This window comes from Pseudophryne corroboree, chromosome 9, assembly GCF_028390025.1.
Source record: "Pseudophryne corroboree isolate aPseCor3 chromosome 9, aPseCor3.hap2, whole genome shotgun sequence".
NCBI classification, from domain to species: Eukaryota; Metazoa; Chordata; class Amphibia; order Anura; family Myobatrachidae; genus Pseudophryne; species Pseudophryne corroboree.
The window spans coordinates 321,010,640-321,028,497 of NC_086452.1; the positions used below are offsets into that span (position 1 = coordinate 321,010,640).

Genomic DNA, 17,858 nt, shown 5'->3' on the forward strand with positions numbered 1-17,858 from the left:
ACTGGCATCCGTGGTCACCAGGACCCAGTCCTGTATGCCGAATCTGCGGCCCTCTAACAGATGAGCACTCTGCAACCACCACAGAAGAGACACCCTTGTCCGTGGAGACAAAGTTATCCGCTGATGCATCTGCAGATGCGATCCGGACCATTTGTCCAGCAGATCCCACTGAAAAGTTCGTGTGTGGAATCTGCCGAATGGAATCGCTTCGTAAGAAGCCACCATTTTTCCCAGGACTCTTGTGCATTGATGCACAGACACTTTTCCTGGTTTTAGGAGGTTCCTGACAAGTTCGGATAACTCCCTGGCTTTCTCCTCCGGAAGAAACACCTTTTTCTGAACCGTGTCCAGAATCATTCCCAGGAACAGCAGACGTGTCGTCGGGTACAATTGAGATTTTGGAAAATTCAGAATCCACCCGTGCTGTTGCAGCACTACTTGGGTTAGTGCTACTACGTCCCCCAGCTGTTCTCTGGACCTTGCCCTTATCAGGAGATCGTCCAAGTAAGGGATAATTAATACGCCTTTTCCTCGCAGAAGAAACATCATTTCGGCCATTACCTTGGTAAAGACCCGAGGTGCCGTGGACAATCCAAACGGCAGCGTCTGAAACTGATAATGACAGTTTTGCACCACGAACCTGAGGTACCCTTGATGTGAAGGGCAAATTGGGACATGCAGGTAAGCATCCTTGATGTCCAGGGACACCATAAAGTCCCCTTCTTCCAGATTCGCTATCACTGCTCTGAGTGACTCCATCTTGAACTTGAATTTTTGTATGTACAAGTTCAAAGATTTCAGATTTAGAATAGGTCTTACCGAGCCGTCCGGCTTCGGTACCACAAATAGTGTGGAATAATACCCCTTTCCCTGTTGTAGGAGGGGTACCTTGACTATCACCTGCTGAGAATACAGCTTGTGAATGGCTTCCAATACCGTCGCCCTGTCTGAGGGAGACGTTGGCAGAGCAGACTTTAGGAACCGGCGAGGGGGAGACTTCTCGAATTCCAACCTGTAACCCTGAGATACTACCTGCAGGATCCAGGGGTCCACCTGTGAGTGAGCCCACTGTGCGCTGAAATTCTTGAGTCGACCCCCCACCGCCCCTGAGTCCGCTTGTAAAGCCCCAACGTCATGCTGAGGGCTTTGCAGAAGCCGGGGAGGGCTTCTGCTCCTGGGAGGGAGCTGCTTGGTGCACTCTCTTACCCTTTCTTTTGCCTCGGGGCAGATATGACTGTCCTTTTGCCCGCTTGTTCTTATAGGAATGAAAGGACTGCGGCTGAAAAGACGGTGTCTTTTTCTGTTGGGAGGGGACCTGAGGTAAAAAGGTGGATTTCCCGGCTGTTGCCGTGGCCACCAAATCCGATAGACCGACCCCAAATAATTCCTCCCCTTTATACGGCAATACTTCCATATGCCGTTTGGAATCCGCATCACCTGACCACTGTCGCGTCCATAAACTTCTTCTGGCAGATATGGACATCGCACTTACTCTCGATGCCAGAGTGCAAATATCCCTCTGAGCATCTCGCATATAAAGAAAAGTATCCTTTAATTGCTCTATAGTCAATAAAATACTGTCCCTATCCAGGGTATCAATATTTTCAGTCAGGGAATCCGACCAAACCACCCCAGCACTGCACATCCATGCAGAGGCGATGGCTGGTCGCAGTATAACACCAGTATGAGTGTATATACTTTTCAGGGTAGTTTCCAGCCTCCTATCAGCTGGATCCTTGAGGGCGGCCGTTTCAGGAGACGGTAACGCCACTTGTTTTGATAAGCGTGTGAGTGCCTTATCCACCCTAGGGGGTGTTTCCCAGCGCGCCCGAACCTCTGGCGGGAAAGGATATAATGCCAATAACTTCTTTGAAATTAGCAGTTTTCTATCGGGGTTAACCCACGCTTCATCACACACTTCATTCAATTCCTCTGATTCAGGAAAAACTACAGGTAGTTTTTTCAGACCCCACATAATACCCCTTTTTGTGGTACTTGCAGTATCAGAGATATGCAAAGCCTCCTTCATTGCCGTGATCATATAACGTGTGGCCCTACTGGAAAATACGTTTGTTTCTTCACCGTCGACACTAGATTCGGTGTCCGTGTCTGGGTCTGTGTCGACCGACTGAGGTAAAGGGCGTTTTACAGCCCGTGACGGTGTCTGAGACGCCAGGACAGGTACTAACTGGTTTGCCGGCCGTCTCATGTAGTCAACTGATTTTTGTAACGTGCTGACATTATCACGTAATTCCATAAACAAAGCCATCCATTCCGGTGTCGACTCCCTAGGGGGTGACATCACCATTACCGGCAATTGCTCCGCCTCCACGCCAACATCGTCCTCATACATGTCGACACACACGTACCGACACACAGCAGACACACAGGGAATGCTCTTATCGAAGACAGGACCCCACTAGCCCTTTGGGGAGACAGAGGGAGAGTTTGCCAGCACACACCCAAGCGCTATAAATATATATAGGAACAACCCTACAGAAGTGTTGTTTCCTTTATAGCAGCTTAATATATCAATATCGCCAAAAAAGTGCCCCCCCTCTCTGTTTTTTTACCCTGTTTCTGTAGTGCAGTGCAGGGGAGAGTCCTGGGAGCCTTCCTCGCAGCGGAGCTGTGCAGGAAAATGGCGCTGTGTGCTGAGGAGATAGGCCCCGCCCCCTATTTCGGCGGGCTCTTCTCCCGGTGTTTGTGAGACCTGGCAGGGGTTAAATACATCCATATAGCCCCAGGGGCTATATGTGATGTATTTTTAGCCAGAACAAGGTATTATCATTGCTGCCCAGGGCGCCCCCCCCCAGCGCCCTGCACCCTCAGTGACCGCTGGTGTGAAATGTGCTGACAACAATGGCGCACAGCTGCAGTGCTGTGCGCTACCTCATGAAGACTGAAAAGTCTTCTGCCGCCGGTTTCTGGACCTCTTCACTTTTCGGCATCTGCAAGGGGGTCGGCGGCGCGGCTCCGGGACCGGACTCCATGGCTGGGCCTGTGTTCGATCCCTCTGGAGCTAATGGTGTCCAGTAGCCTAAGAAGCCAATCCATCCTGCACGCAGGCGAGTTCACTTCTTCTCCCCTAAGTCCCTCGTTGCAGTGAGCCTGTTGCCAGCAGGACTCACTGAAAATAAAAAACCTAATAACTTTTTCTAAGCAGCTCTTTAGGAGAGCCACCTAGATTGCACCCTGCTCGGACGGGAACAAAAACCTAACTGGGGCTTGGAGGAGGGTCATAGGGGGAGGAGCCAGTGCACACCACCTAGTCCTAAAGTTTTTATTTTTGTGCCCTGTCTCCTGCGGAGCCGCTAATCCCCATGGTCCTGACGGAGTCCCAGCATCCACTAGGACGTCAGAGAAAATACATTAATTAAATAAATAACTGTGCATGCACCGCAATGCACATGCGCATCAGACAGCAACAACGGGCATTGCTGGTCAGCGACAGGATGGTGCGAAAAATCCGATCGCACGGGCATTCGCAAGGTGATTGACAGTGGCCGTTTGTGGGTGGCAACTGAGAGTTACTGGGAGTGTTTGGGAAAACGCAGGCGTGCCCATGCGTTTTCAGGGAGGGTGTGTGAAGTCAGCTCCGGCCCCGATCAGCCTGTTCCCATCGCACTGGAAGAGTAAGTCCTGGGTTGCGCACAGGCTGCACAAAGTAGATTTTTGCAGCTCAGCATCACATGCGATCGCACACTTGCACAGCAAATTTACACTCCCCCTGTAGGTGGCGACTATCTGATCGCAGGACAGAGATCAGATCTGAATTATGCCCTATAGCCCCAAGTCTGCAATTTTAAGACATGACAGATCCATGAATTTTTGCAGATTCTACCAGGATCTTATAGACCAGGCATCATATGTCCACCCTTCAGTGTATGTACTCCTTCACCCACTGACACTGCACCAATTTAGGGAGTTTGTCTGTCACTCTGTCCATTAAAATGTACAATGAGGTTTGCACACTGATATGTCTCTGCTCTTATTGGTGTTGTACATGGCGGCCACTTGTCTGTAGCCTGTCTGTTGATCTTCTCAGCTTGGGTCTCCTTTTCTCAGCAATTATGACTTCAGGGCCTAATTCAGATTTGTAAGGAATTGCACAGCCACAGGGAAACAGCTGTGCAATTCCAAGCAAATAAAATGCAAATGCAGCAGGAGTCGTCTGTAGGAGATTGATGCCTCCTGCATGCACCTGCGAAATCCGTGTGCTGAGTCTGAGGACATAACCTCAGATCCCCATTGTGATGTTTGCAGGCAGTGGTCAGTCTGCATAAGCTGAAGCTTACTCAAACTATCTCAGGATGTGGACACCCAGGTCCAGGAAGTCTGTGTCCGATGATGCAGACTCTGGCTCAGGCACCCCTACAAAACGGGGCAACATGCCTGCATATTGAAGAATGTTACCAGTTGACCCCCATGCTCTGCCTCCCAAACACCGCAGCATGTTGACAGGGGGCTGAAAGCGATATTGCAAGACCCATTGTGCACATACAAAGAACATGTCTTGCACCTTTGCACTTTACAATTGGAATAAAAACACAAAAACTACACAGACTAAACAAAAACATGTTCAAAAAGTAAACATATTGATGGGTCAGGATATATATCTGGTTAATTAGTACTGTATATTACATCTGCACTAATATATATCTGCACTATATATATTTTTGTGGATGACACATAACACATTGACTTTACATATGTTGTATAATACGGTATGCTGGTCACATGCTCAGATATTTGCAGCATGCAACATGGCTACAATATGGCCCCCATTCCCAATAATCTTCCTAGTGAATTTAAGTGCATTATTATGTTGGTAAGTACTGTTTTAAGAATAGTGCAGATGACAGACATTAGTACATAGGTCTGACCATCTTTCAATCACTCCAGCAGACCTCAGTGACATCTGGAGAGATCATACTGCAAATCTTTGTCACTGAATTAATTAATTTCTTACAAATCAAGTACATTTAATTTCTAATTGTCTCATAATGTGTGCGACTTGTTAGTAATCTTGAACATAAATGTGCATCTTTCTTTATCTTTGTGTAGTCATGCAGGGAGCAAGTATGGAATGGCTCCTTAAGAATATAACGGTCCATTCATACTGAGAAAATGTCAGTGGCTTTGTTGGTTTGTGCTTTGTCTTGTTGAAGGATGAACACCATTTAGGTTAATCCCTTTGCTGGGCATCTATTGTCAATAATACTAATGAGATTTACCCCTCCTTCTAAGATTTTATCAGTCTTCCACTTCCTCCTAGGTTTTTATTTTCTTCTGTCTACTCCAGGAAAGATTTGCATTAGATTCCCTCTGTGTTAATCCTGCGCTCTATATTTCTACGTACAGTATACAGTCTCAAAAATAAGGCATGAGGCCGTCCCAGTACAGAATTGGAATTTAGTCATTAAACACAAATTATACAGAATGATGCATAGAGCTAAATGTGCACAAATAGAAAATATTTAAAACCCTACTGTTTTCTCATCTTTAAACAGTTGAGATATGCGCTGATGTTATCCTATGTTGGGTACAGGAACACTGAGTGCTGAATCCCTCCCCCTCACAACCCAATTTACCACTGCATGTTTCTTCTAGTAAAAGCAAGTTGCCCTACTGAGAAAGTTACTTGTCTAAAGGGGGGTACGCACAGAGAGATCCGTGTTTAAAATCCAAGCAATCTGACTTGATTGCTTAGATTTTAAGCACGGATCTGTCGTTTGTAGCCCCCCAGCGATAGCAATGCGCGGCCCCGCGCATCGCTATCGCCGGTGCTAGATTGAGCCTGCATGCATGTGTGTATATATATACCAACAAGAATTGCGCTAAAATTCGGCTGAGTCTCAGAATGTCTCGGACGAAAGGAGGGAAGAAAAACCCACCCTTGCCCAGACTTAAAGTTTTTGAAGATATGAAGACCAGCCCACCAACGCCACCACGTGAGTTGGACTCAAAAGCATACATTCTAATTGGAAAAAAGTTGGATCTATAAATTATTGAAAACACTTCGCCCAGAGTTCAGTCAAGATGATTACAGGAAAAGATATCTTTATGTGAATCTAGAGTCTGCTTGCATGTAAGCATCATTAAACATCTAAACTCACGGTGGTGCATTTCCATCTGGTTATTTTGGGAAACACAGCTGGTGGAAGAATCCCTCTCAAGCAACACTCCACATTCCTCCTGCATTCACGTGTTGGTGGTGTTGAGAGACTTAAGGGGAGTACTCACGGAGCGATCGCTGCTTAAGATCTAAGCAATCTGACTAGATTGCCTTAGATTTTAAGCCTGATCGCTCCGTGTGTACCCTCTACAGCGATAGCGATGCGCTATCGCTGGTGCTAGATTGGCCTGACGTGCAGGCCAATCTAGCGGGTCGCTCATTTCACCCGCTGGGTGAAATGAGCGCCCGCCCCCCCCCCCGTCTCCCCCCGCACGCTCAGCACACATTGCGCTGTGCTGAGCGGCGGGAGAGATGTGTGCACATCTCCCCCGCATCGGCCAGTGAGTACTGGCCTTAAGTGTTGATGATAACACACTATTGCCTGTTTTTATTCTGTTTTGCATGTATACGGATTACCCCTGAGCACTGGGAACACGTCTACCTGCTTACATCATGATAAGATTGCATTCCAGTGGTACAAATTTTAGCGCAATTCTTGTTGGTTTTTATATATATTGATTCCTGTACTGCCTGTCTGGGCAGAGGGGCCACAAATATTCTCTGTGAAAACAATACATATTGATTAGGGAAGACGAAAAAGAAAGAAAAGGAAAAAGAAAGAAAAGGAAAAGGAAGAGGAGGAAAAGGAAGAGGAAGAGAAGGAAAAGGAAGAGGAGGAAAAGGAAGAGGAAGAGGAGGAAGAAGAGGAGAAGGAAGAGGAATAGGAGGAAAAGGAAGTGGAAGAGGAGGAAAAGGAAGAGGAGGAAAAGGAGGAAGAAGAGGATAAGGAGGAAGAGGAGGAAAAGGAAAAGGAGGAAGAAGAGGAAAAGAAAGAGGAAGAGGAGGAGAATAATAATAATAATAATAATAATAATATTTTGGTACCTACCGGTAAATCCTTTTCTCGTAGTCCGTAGAGGATGCTGGGGTCCACATTAGAACCATGGGGTATAGACGGGTCCACCAGGAGCCATTGGCACTTTAAGAGTTTTAGAGTGTGGGCTGGCTCCTCCCTCTATGCCCCTCCTACCAGACTCAGTCTAGAAACTGTGCCTGAGGAGACGACATACTTCGAGAGAAGGACTTAACACAGATAGTGGTGAGATTCATACCAGCTCACACATACAGGCACGTCAAGACAACTAGCTTGAACTAATCAGCAAACGGCTGAAACATTACTTACCCAGTAACAATGCAGTACGCAACTAAACAAAGTAGTACTGAACCAAATAACAATTAACAGGAAACCGAAGCGCTGGGCGGGCGCCCAGCATCCTCTACGGACTACGAGAAAAGGATTTACCGGTAGGTACCAAAATCCTATTTTCTCTAACGTCCTAGAGGATGCTGGGGTCCACATTAGTACCATGGGGATGTACCAAAGCTCCGAGAACGGGAGGGAGAACGCGGAGGCTCCTGCAAAACTGATTGACTGAACGTCATATCATCAGAGGCCAAAGTATCGAACTTGTAGAACCTTGCAAACGTGTTCGACCCCGACCAAGTTGCCGCTCGGCAAAGTTGTGTTGCCGAGACACCCCGGGCAGCCGCCCAGGAAGTCCCCACTTTACGAGTAGAGTGGGCCTTAACCGAATTAGGAAACGGTAGTCCCGCCGTAGAATAAGCGTGCTGGATAGTGAACCTAATCCAGCGAGAAATAGACTGCTTAGTAGCAGGGCACCCAATTTTTGGGGGATCGTACAGGACAAACAGAGAGTCCGACTTCCTGTGACCAGATGTTCTCTTCACATAAATCTTCAGAGCCCTCATGACATCCAAGGACTTTGAAGTAATCGAGGAGTCAGTAGCCACTGGCACCACAATAGGTTGGTTGATATGAAATGTTGAAACAACCTTTGGAAGGAACTGCGGACGAGTCCGGAGCTCAGCCCTATCCTCATGGAAGATCAAGTAAGGGCTTTTGCATGACAAAGCTCCCAGCTCGGAGACACGCCTGGCAGAAGCTAAAGCCAACAAGGTGACCGCTTTCCACGTAAGAAATGTGAGCTCTACTTCCTGTAGAGGCTCAAACCAATCCGACTGGAGGAGAAACCGCAATGCCACGTTAAGGTCCCAAGGCGCCGTAGGCGGCAAAAAGGGAGGTTGGATATACAGAACTCCCTTCAAAAAGGTCTGAACCTCAGGGAGGGCAGCCAATTGTTTCTGAAAGAAAATGGACAGGGCTAAAATCTGGACCTTCACAGATCCCATATCCACTCCTGCCTGCAGGAAAAGTAGGAAACGCCCTAGATGAAATTCCACCACAGGAAACTCTCCTTGTATGAGGGTAGGAATTACTTCTTTCGGAATGCCCTTCCAAGCAAGAATCAGGCGCTCAACCTCCATGCCATCAAACGTAGCCGCGGTAAGTCTTGATAGGCGAACAGTCCCTGCTGCAACAGGTCCTCCCGAAGAGGAAGAGGCCTCGGCACTTCTTGCAGCAGATTCAGAAGGTCCGCGTACCAAGCCCTTCTTGGCCAGTCTGGGGCAATGAGAACCGCTTGAACCCTTGTTCTCTTTATGAGCTTTAGGATTTTTGGGATGAGAGGGAGGGGAGGAAACACGTATACTGACTGGAACACCCACGGAGACACCAGGGCGTCCACTGCCACTGCCTGTGGGTCCCTCGACCTGGAACAATAGCGCCGAAGCTGCTTGTTGAGACGAGAGGCCATCATGTCTATTTGGGGCAATCCCCAAAGATCTGTTATTTCCTTGAAAACCTCCGGATGGAGTCACCACTCTCCTGGATGGAGATCGTGTCTGCTGAGGAAGTCTGAAGGAATGAAGATGGCCGACAGCGCCAACGCGTGCTTTCCGTCCAGAGGAGTATCCTTGTGACTTCTGACATTACCGCTCTGCTTTTCGTTCCGCCCTGTCGGTTTATGTAAGCCACTGTTACGTTGTCCGACTGTACTTGAATGACCCGGTTTCTTAGAAGAGGGGCCGCCTGAAGAAGACCGTTGTAGACGGCTCTTAGTTCTAGTATGTTGATGGGCAGGCCGGCTCCCAGGCTTGACCACCTTCCTGGGAAGGTCACCCGCTGAGTGAACGCTCCCCAGCCCCGGAGGCTCGCATCCGTTGTTAGCAGGACCCAGTCCTGAATCCGGAACCTGTGTCCTTCCAGGAGGTGAGGCAACTGGAGAGAAATCCTTGCCCTTGGCGACAGATGAATCTTCTGATGCATGTGGAGGTGTGAACCCGACCACTTGTCCAGGAGATCCAGTTGGAATGTCCGAGCATAAAACCTCTCGTACTGGAGAGCCTCGTAAGAGGCCACCATCTTTCCTAAAAGGCAAATGCATTGATAAACCGACACCCGGGGTGGCTTCAAGACTTCCCGGACCATGGATTGGATCACCAAGGCCTTATCCCGCGGAAGGAACACCCACTGTACTTCCGTATCCAGGATCATTCCCAGAAACGACAATCTCCGGGTCGGATCCAAATGGGACTTTGGCAAATTCAGAAACCACCCGTGGTTCTGAAGCAGCCGTGTTGTGAGAGCAATGGACTGCAGCAGCTGTTCCCTGGACGACGCCTTTATCAGGAGATCGTCCAGGTAAGGAATGATGTTCACACCCCACTTCCGGAGTAGCATCATCATCTCCGCCATCACCTTGGTAAACACCCTCGGCGAAGTCGAGAGGCCGAACGGCAGGGCCTGAAACTGAAAATGACAGTCCAGCAATGCAAAGCGGAGATAAGCCTGATGCGGTAACCAGATCAGAATGTGAAGGTACGCATCCTTGATATCCAAGGAAACTAGGAATTCCCCCTCTTCCAGACCTGATATTACCGCCCTGACAGACTCCATCTTGAACTTGAACTCTTTTAGAAAGGGGTTCAATGATTTCAGTTTCAGGATGGGCCTGACCGAACCATCCGGTTTCGGTACCACGAAAAGGTTTGAATAGTAACCTTTTGCCAGCATGTAGCACTGTGCTGTCCTCCAACAAAGTTGGCAAGCCCGACTTGAAAAACTGATGAGGAGGGAGACTTTGAAATTCCAGCCTGTATTCCTGAAAGACAATATCCACCACCCAGGGATCCAGGCCGGAGGAAATCCAGACATGACTGAACTGTCTGAGTCTAGCCCCTACAGGCCCCACCTCCGGGCCGTCCCATCCACCGTCATGCGGAGGACTTAGGAGTACCCGAAGCAGGCTTTTGGTCTTGGGAACCTGCAGCGGCAGGCTTCTTGGACTTAACCTTACCTCCCCTGAAGAAGGAACTGGAAGATTTGGCCTTTCTGGTCTTGTTGGGCCGAAAGGACTGCTGTGAAGCTGAGGCGAAGGACCTCTTCGGAGCAGGAGCTGCGGAGGGAAGATACGGAGACTCACCCGCTGTAGCGGTAGATATCCACGCATCTAGGGCTTCCCCAAAGAGAGCTTGACCTTATAGGGCAGCGACTCCACACTCTTTCTGGATTCCACATTGGCCGACCACTGGCGGAGCCACAGTCCCCGACGAGCTGAAACAGACATGGAAAAAATTCCCGCCGCTATGGAACCCAGGTCCTTCATAGATTCTACCATGAAACCTGCAGAATCATGAATGTTACGTAAATACAATGCTACGTCATCCCTATCCATTTTATCCAAATCCTCCATCAAAGCAGCCGACCATTTCACTATAGCCTTAGCAATCCAAGCACTAGCAATAGTGGGACGTAATATGCAGTGAACACTGAAGCAGTCTACACTGATTTCAGAGTATTATCAATTTTTCTATCCGCCGGCACTTTTAAGGCGGTAGAACCCGGTACTGGCAAAACCACCTTTTTTGAGAGTCTAGGGCCCTCATTCCGAGTTGTTCGCTCGCTAGCTGCTTTTAGCAGCATTGCACACGCTAAGCCGCCGCCCTCTGGGAGTGTATCTTAGCTTAGCAGAATTGCGAACGAAAGATTCGCAGAATTGCGAATAGAACTTTCTTTAGCAGTTTCTGAGTAGCTCCAGACTTACTCAGCCATTGCGATCAGTTCAGTCAGTTTCGTTCCTGGTTTGACGTCACAAACACACCCAGCGTTCGCCCAGACACTCCCCCGTTTCTTCAGACACTCCCGTGTTTTTCCCATAAACGCCAGCGTTTTTTCACACACGCCCAGAAAACGGCCAGTTTCCGCCCAGAAACACCCACTTCCTGTCAATCACACTACGATCACCAGAACGATGAAAAATCCTCGTTATGCTGTGAGTAAAATACCTAACTTTTGTGTAAAGTAACTAACCGCATGCGCTCTGCGAACCTTGCGCATGCCCAGTAAGCGACTAATCGCAATATAGCGAAAATCGGCAACGAGCGAACAACTCGGAATGACCACCTAGATACAGAAGCGTCAACAATCGGCGGGTTTTCCCACTTTTTCCTATCCTCCTCAGGGAAAGGAAACGCTACCAGAATCCTCTTAGGGATCTGGAAAACGTCTTTTCAGGATTCACCCAGGCCTTTTCAAATACAGCATTCAGCTCTTTTGATGCAGGGAAGGTTAGCGAGGCTTTCTTGTTTTCAGTGAAGAAAGCCTCCTCAACCTGCTCAGGTGTGGTATCATTAACAGTTAACACATCCCTGATAGCCTCTATCAACAATTGTACCCCCTTTGCAAGAGATGCGGACCCCCGCAACACATCCTCGTCACCATCTGTAGTGTCAGAATCGGTATCCGTGTCATCTTGCGTTACCTGCACAAGCGCACGTTTGTGGGGGTATATAGCGGGGTGACCTGAGGTACCTGACAAGGGCCACACAGCCACAGAGGACTGTAAGACCTTGGTTGCCGACTCATTACTGGTAACCCTGTCAGAAATCTGAGAAATCCAAGTCCTGATAGAGAAAAACCACTCTGGTTCCCTTGCTGGAATCGGTGTTAAACCAGTGCTAAACTGATTGCATGGAATGGGATCATCCTGTGAGGATAAATCCTCAGCAGCATATGACACTGTATCTCTGGACATTGCTGCTAGTGACCACCAAACACACCACACACACACACACACACACACACACACACACACACGCACACGCACACGCACGCACGATGGGGTAAGACAGAGTTTCCCCCCCAAGAATGGCAAGAGAGAGACAGAGATTGGAGCCAACCCACACCAGCGCCCAAACCAAGGAGAAAAACACCTTTTTAGCGCTGACTTGTGCACCTTAATAGGACACGCAGTCCAGTACTTAGCCTCCCCCTCCCTTCTACAACCCCCTGGTACCGTTACAGTAACAGGATCTTCCTTCTGCTAGGCAGCATGCAGGAAAATGGCGCTGGAACGCTGCAGGTCCGCTCTGAGAAGCTCTGCCCCCTTCCCAGCGCTGTCTTCCCGCTCATCTGAGTTCAAATTTGGTCTGAGGAGTTGTGCTGGCTGGGATCCCTAGGGCCCGACAGGCTTGCTGACCAAGTGTGAGGGGTAAGGGCTGGCCCAGGGCGCCCCTCACAGCGCTGCACAGTGTGCCGCTGGTACCATCAGAGAGCGCGGTTAATACCGCGCACCCATCCCTGTTGCCGCTATCTTCACACTGGCCCCCCGCTTGCTAGGGGGGTCGGTGACAAACTCACCACTGCTTCAGCTCTGTACGGGGTCGGCGGCATGCTGCTGGGGTGAGCGGTTCCCCTGCAGCGGAGACCGATCAGCCCCTCTGGAGCTCAGTGTCCAGTCAGCGGAGTCATTGGCTCAGACCCCGCGGGGCGGACACTGCTCCCCCCCTTAGTCCCACGCTGCAGGGAGCCTCCCTGTAAAATAAAAAAAAACTCTAAACTAAACTTTTCCAGGAAACCTCAGGAGAGCTCCCCTAGCTGTGACCGGCTCCTCCGGGCACAATATCTAAACTGAGTCTGGTAGGAGGGGCATAGAGGGAGGTGCCAGCCCACACTCTTAAACTCTTAAAGTGCCAATGGCTCCTGGTGGACCAGTCTATACCACATGGTACTAATGTGGACCCCAGCATCCTCTAGGACGTTAGAGAAAATAATAATAATCCAGATTCGGACACATTTTGCTATGTACCTGCAATGTGACACAGCACATTTTGCGCAAAGTATATCCCACTCATCCTCCAGTTGGAGGACCAAAGTGGTAATTTGTGTGTTGACATACTGTTTAATAATTTTATCTTATTATCTTTTTAATATTAGGTCTCCGTTTTGCTATGGTGATTAAATGTTGCTAACCTGGATAGGAAACCAGAAGCCATGACAGTTTCTGCATCTGCAAACTCCATCTTCTCCAGCGAGAGACAGGTGTAGAACCATCTTGAGAATGAGAGTGACCTACAAGCACAACAGGATTGAGTGTGTTAGACCAGATAAAAAAGGAGATTTATGGTAAGAACTTACCTTTGTTAAATTTCTTTCTGCAAGGTACACTGGGTTCCACAGGGATAACATCGGGGTGTAGAGTTGGATCTTGATCCGAGGCACCAACAGGCTAAAAGCTTTGATTGTTCCCAGGATGCTTAGCACCGCCTACTCTATATCCCCGCCTCCATACACTGGAGCTCAGTTTTGTTAACCAGTCCAATGCAGTAGCAGGTAAGAGAGACGACAACAGTTAGTACCCACATACACTACATTCTCACGACAGGAGAAGGTACCAGCGGCTAATGCCATACAAACCCAAAGAAGCTAAGTGCGTCAGGATGGGCACCGTGTGGAACCTAGTGTACCCCGCAGAAAGAGATTTAACAAAAGGTAAGTGCTTAGCATAAATCTCCTTTTCTGCAGCGGGGTACACTGGGTTTCCACAGGGAGTAACATCGGGGATGTCCTAAAGCAGTTCCTCATGGGAGGAGACGTACTGTAGCGGGCACAAGAACCCAACGTCCAAAGGAGGCATCCTGGGAGGCGGATGTATCGAAGGCATAGAGCCTTATGAACGTGTTCACTGAGGACCATGTAGCCGCCTTGCACAATTGTTCAAGGGTCGCACCACGGCAGGCCGCCCAAGAAGGTCCAACAGAACGGGCTTTGATGGTAGCAGGAGCTGGAAGGCCAGCCTGTACATAAGCATGTGCAATCACCATTCTAATCCATCTGGCCAAGGTCTGCTTATTAGCAGGCCAGCCATGTTTGTGAAAACCAAAAAGTACAAAGAGGGAATCAGATCTCCTAAGAGAAGCTGTTCTCTTCACATAAATACGGAGAGCCCGTACCATGAACAAAGACTTGGACGGAAGCTTTGGAGGACAAACCTGGAGAGGTAAATGCCGGAACCACAATCTCTTGGTTAAGGCGTAAAGACGACACCACCTTAGGCAAATAACCAGGACGAGTACTAAGAACCGCCCGGTCACGGTGAAAAATCAGAAAGAGTGACCGACAGGACAAGGCACCCAAGTCTGAAACCCGTCTAGCAGAGGCAATAGCCAGCTAGAACAAGACCCTAAGAGTAAGCCACTTAAGGTCCACAGACTCAAGAGGTTCAAACGGAGACTCTTGTAAGGCGTCCAGACCAACCGACAAATCCCAAGGAGCCACAGGCGGGACATTGGGAGGCTGAATCCGTAAAACACCCTGAGTGATTGTATGAACATCAAGCAGAGTCGCAATTTTTTTCTGAAACCATACTGACAAGGCAGAAATATGAACCTTGAGGGAGGCCAGACGAAGGCCTAAGTCCAAGCCCTGTTGCAGGAAAGCCAAACGTTTGGCAGTACTGAACTTGTATGTGTCATAACGGTTATTGCACACCAGGCTAGTAAGAATTCCAGACCCTATGATAAATCCGAGCAGACGCCGGTTTACGGACCTTTAACATAGTTTGAATGACTGCCTCGGAAAATCCTTTGGCCCTCAGTACGGAAGCTTCAAGAGCCACGCCGTCAAAGCCAGCCGGGCCAAATCCTGGTAGACACAAGGGCCCTGAACGAGCAGGTCTGGGCGTTGCGGAAGTAGAAGAGGACGCTCTATCGAGAGACCCTGCAGATCTGAGAACCAATGCCATCTGGGCCACGCTGGAGCAATTAGAAGTAGTATTCCTCCTTCTTGCTTGAACTTCCTCATCACCCTGGGCAGAAGTGACACCGGAGGAAACACGTACGGCAGCCGAAAGTTCCATGGAATTTCCAGTGTGTCCACGAACGCTGCTTGAGGATCCCTTGTCCTTGCCCCAAAGACCAGAACCTTGTGATTGTGTCGAGACACCATTAGGTCTACATCTGGTAGGCCCCACTTGTCCACTAGGAGTTGAAAGATTTCCGGATTAAGACTCCACTATCCAGCGTGTACGTCCTGACGACTGAGGAAGTCTGCTTCCCAGTTGAGGACTCCGGGAATGGACACTGCCGATATGGCTGGCAGATGGTGTTCCACCCAACAAAGGATTTTTGATACTTCCATCATTGCCATGCGGCTTTGAGTGCCGCCTTGATGATTTATGTACACCACCGTGGTGGCGTTGTCTGACTGTACTTGAACAGGCCTGTTCTGTACCAGAGGCATGGCTAGAGTCAACGCATTGAACACTGGCCGCAATTCTAGATTCCTCCCTGGTCCACCGACAATGAAGAGAGTGTTGCTCCAGCATCATGCCCCACAGACTGGCATCTGTCATCAGAAGGACCCAGTTGGAGATCCAGAAGGGATGACCCCTGCTCAATTGCTGGCCCTGTAGCCACCAGCTCTGTGACAGGCGGACGGCCGTAGTCAAGGAGACCCTGTGAGTCCTGATCTGGTGAGGCATGCCAGCCCACTCGGAGAGTATCAACTTCTGCAGAGGGCGGGAATGAAATTGGGCATACTCCACCATGTCAAAAGCCAACACCATGAGGTCTAGTACCTGCATCGCCGAGTGTATCGACACACGTGGGCGAGAGAGGAAGCATCTTATCTTGTCCTGAAGTTTCAGGACCTTCTATGGAGACAAAAACAACCGCTGATTGTGGTTGTCCAATAGTGCTCCCAGGTGCACCATACTCTGAGCAGGGACCAGGGAAGATTTCTTCCAGTTGATGAGCCACCCGTGGGCTTGCAGGAATTGGACCGTCGTTCCAGATGAAAGAAGAGAACCTCTGGAAAGTTCGCCAGGATCAACAAGTCATCCAGATACCGCAGGATCCAGATAGCCTGATGGCAGAGTAGAGCAGTCATAACCACCATGACCTTAGTGAAAATTCTTGGAGTCATGGTCAGACCAAAAGGTAAGGCCTGGAATTGAAATTGGAGGTTGCCAGTTGCAAACCACAGGTTTTGCTGATGCGACACTGCAATAGGTATATGCAGGTAAGCATCCTGTATGTCCAGGGATACCATATAGTCCTTGGGCTCCAAAGCCAGAACATTAGAGCGAAGAGTTTCCATACGGAATTTGGAAACTTTCACAAACTTGTTCAAAGACTTGAGGTTGAGAATGGGCCAGGAAGAACCATTCGGCTTCGGAACTAGGAACAGCGTTGAATAGTACCCCCTGCCTCTCTGAGCCAGAGGCACCGACACTATCACTCCCGTGTCCAGGAGGGATTGTGCCACCAGATGTTGAGTTTTTGCTTTCACCAGATCCGTAGGGACGTTTGTCAAGCAAAACTGGCAAGGGGGATTTTTCTTGAAAGAGATGGCGTATCCGTGAGCGACGACTTCCCTTACCCAGACATCCGAAGTGGTCTGTGACCATTCCTGAGCAAACAGTAGAAGTCGTCCTCCTACCCTGGGATGAGAGGCCTGCCCCGTCATGCGGCAGGCTTGTCTGTTTTGGAAGCAGGCTGACGGGTAGTCCAGGCACGTTTAGGTTTGGGCTTAGTGGGTTTGGAAGTGCAAGCCGGTTTCGGGTACGCCTGACCCTTTGCTTTACCTGGAGGTCGAAAGGAACGAAAGGAAGTAGTCAGCCTTCAGGGCCGAAGGTGTAGTACTAGGTAGACATGCAGTCTTAACCGATGCTAAGTCAGCACCAATCTTAGAGGTCTTCCCCAAAAAGTATGTTTCCCTTAAACGGGATCACCTCCAAGGTCATTTTAGAGTCCAGATCTACAGACCAGGACCGCAACCAGAGGATCCGGTGAGCCAGAATAGACGCTTTGGCTGCCAGAATACCTGCATCAGATGCCACCTCCTGAATATAATGAGAGGCTGTAATACTTTATGAAAGACACTGTCTAGCATTATCAGAAAAATTAGATGGTAGTTCCGCTTCAACTTCCTGAACCCAGGTCTCAATAGCTTTAGCAGCCCAAGAGGCCGCAATAGTAGGCCTGTGCACAGCTCCAGCAAGAGTATAAATAGACTTCAAGCAACCCCCCACACGCTTATCCGTCAGTTCCTTCAGAGAGGTGACAGTAGTGACAGGCAGAGCAGAGGACACCACCAGACGTGCGACTTGTGAGTCCACCGGCGATGGGGTTTACCAATTTTTACTTAACTCTGCAGCGAGGGGAAAACGAGCTAGCATCTTTTTAGACAGGGAGAATTTCTTTCCTGGAAATTCCCCGGATTCCTGACGTATGTCAACTAAGCGGTCAGAGTGGGGAAAAACTAATTTATTAACCTACTGACGCTTGAACTTATCTGGTTTCTTAGCGGTAGCTGCAGGTTCTTCATCATCATCAATTTTAAGAATCAGCCTGATAGCCTCCAAGAGGTCAGGAACATCCACTTGCGTCATAGATTCCCCATCAGAAGCATCTGCATCAGTGTCTGAGGGGTCAGTATATACGCCATCTTCATCAGATGAAGTATCAGAAACATGTGTGG

General features: G+C 49.1%; 1 protein-coding gene across 2 annotated transcripts in view; it reads right to left on the reverse strand.

Annotated features, from left to right (window-relative positions):
• SUN2 (Sad1 and UNC84 domain containing 2) overlaps positions 1-17,858 on the reverse strand; it is a 266,430-nt gene that overhangs the window by 102,898 nt on the left and 145,674 nt on the right. For both annotated transcript variants that reach the window (XM_063940485.1, XM_063940484.1), the window contains exon 5: positions 13,350-13,448. In XM_063940485.1, the coding sequence (XP_063796555.1) occupies positions 13,350-13,448 (99 nt within the window). The remainder of the gene's footprint in view (positions 1-13,349; positions 13,449-17,858) is intronic.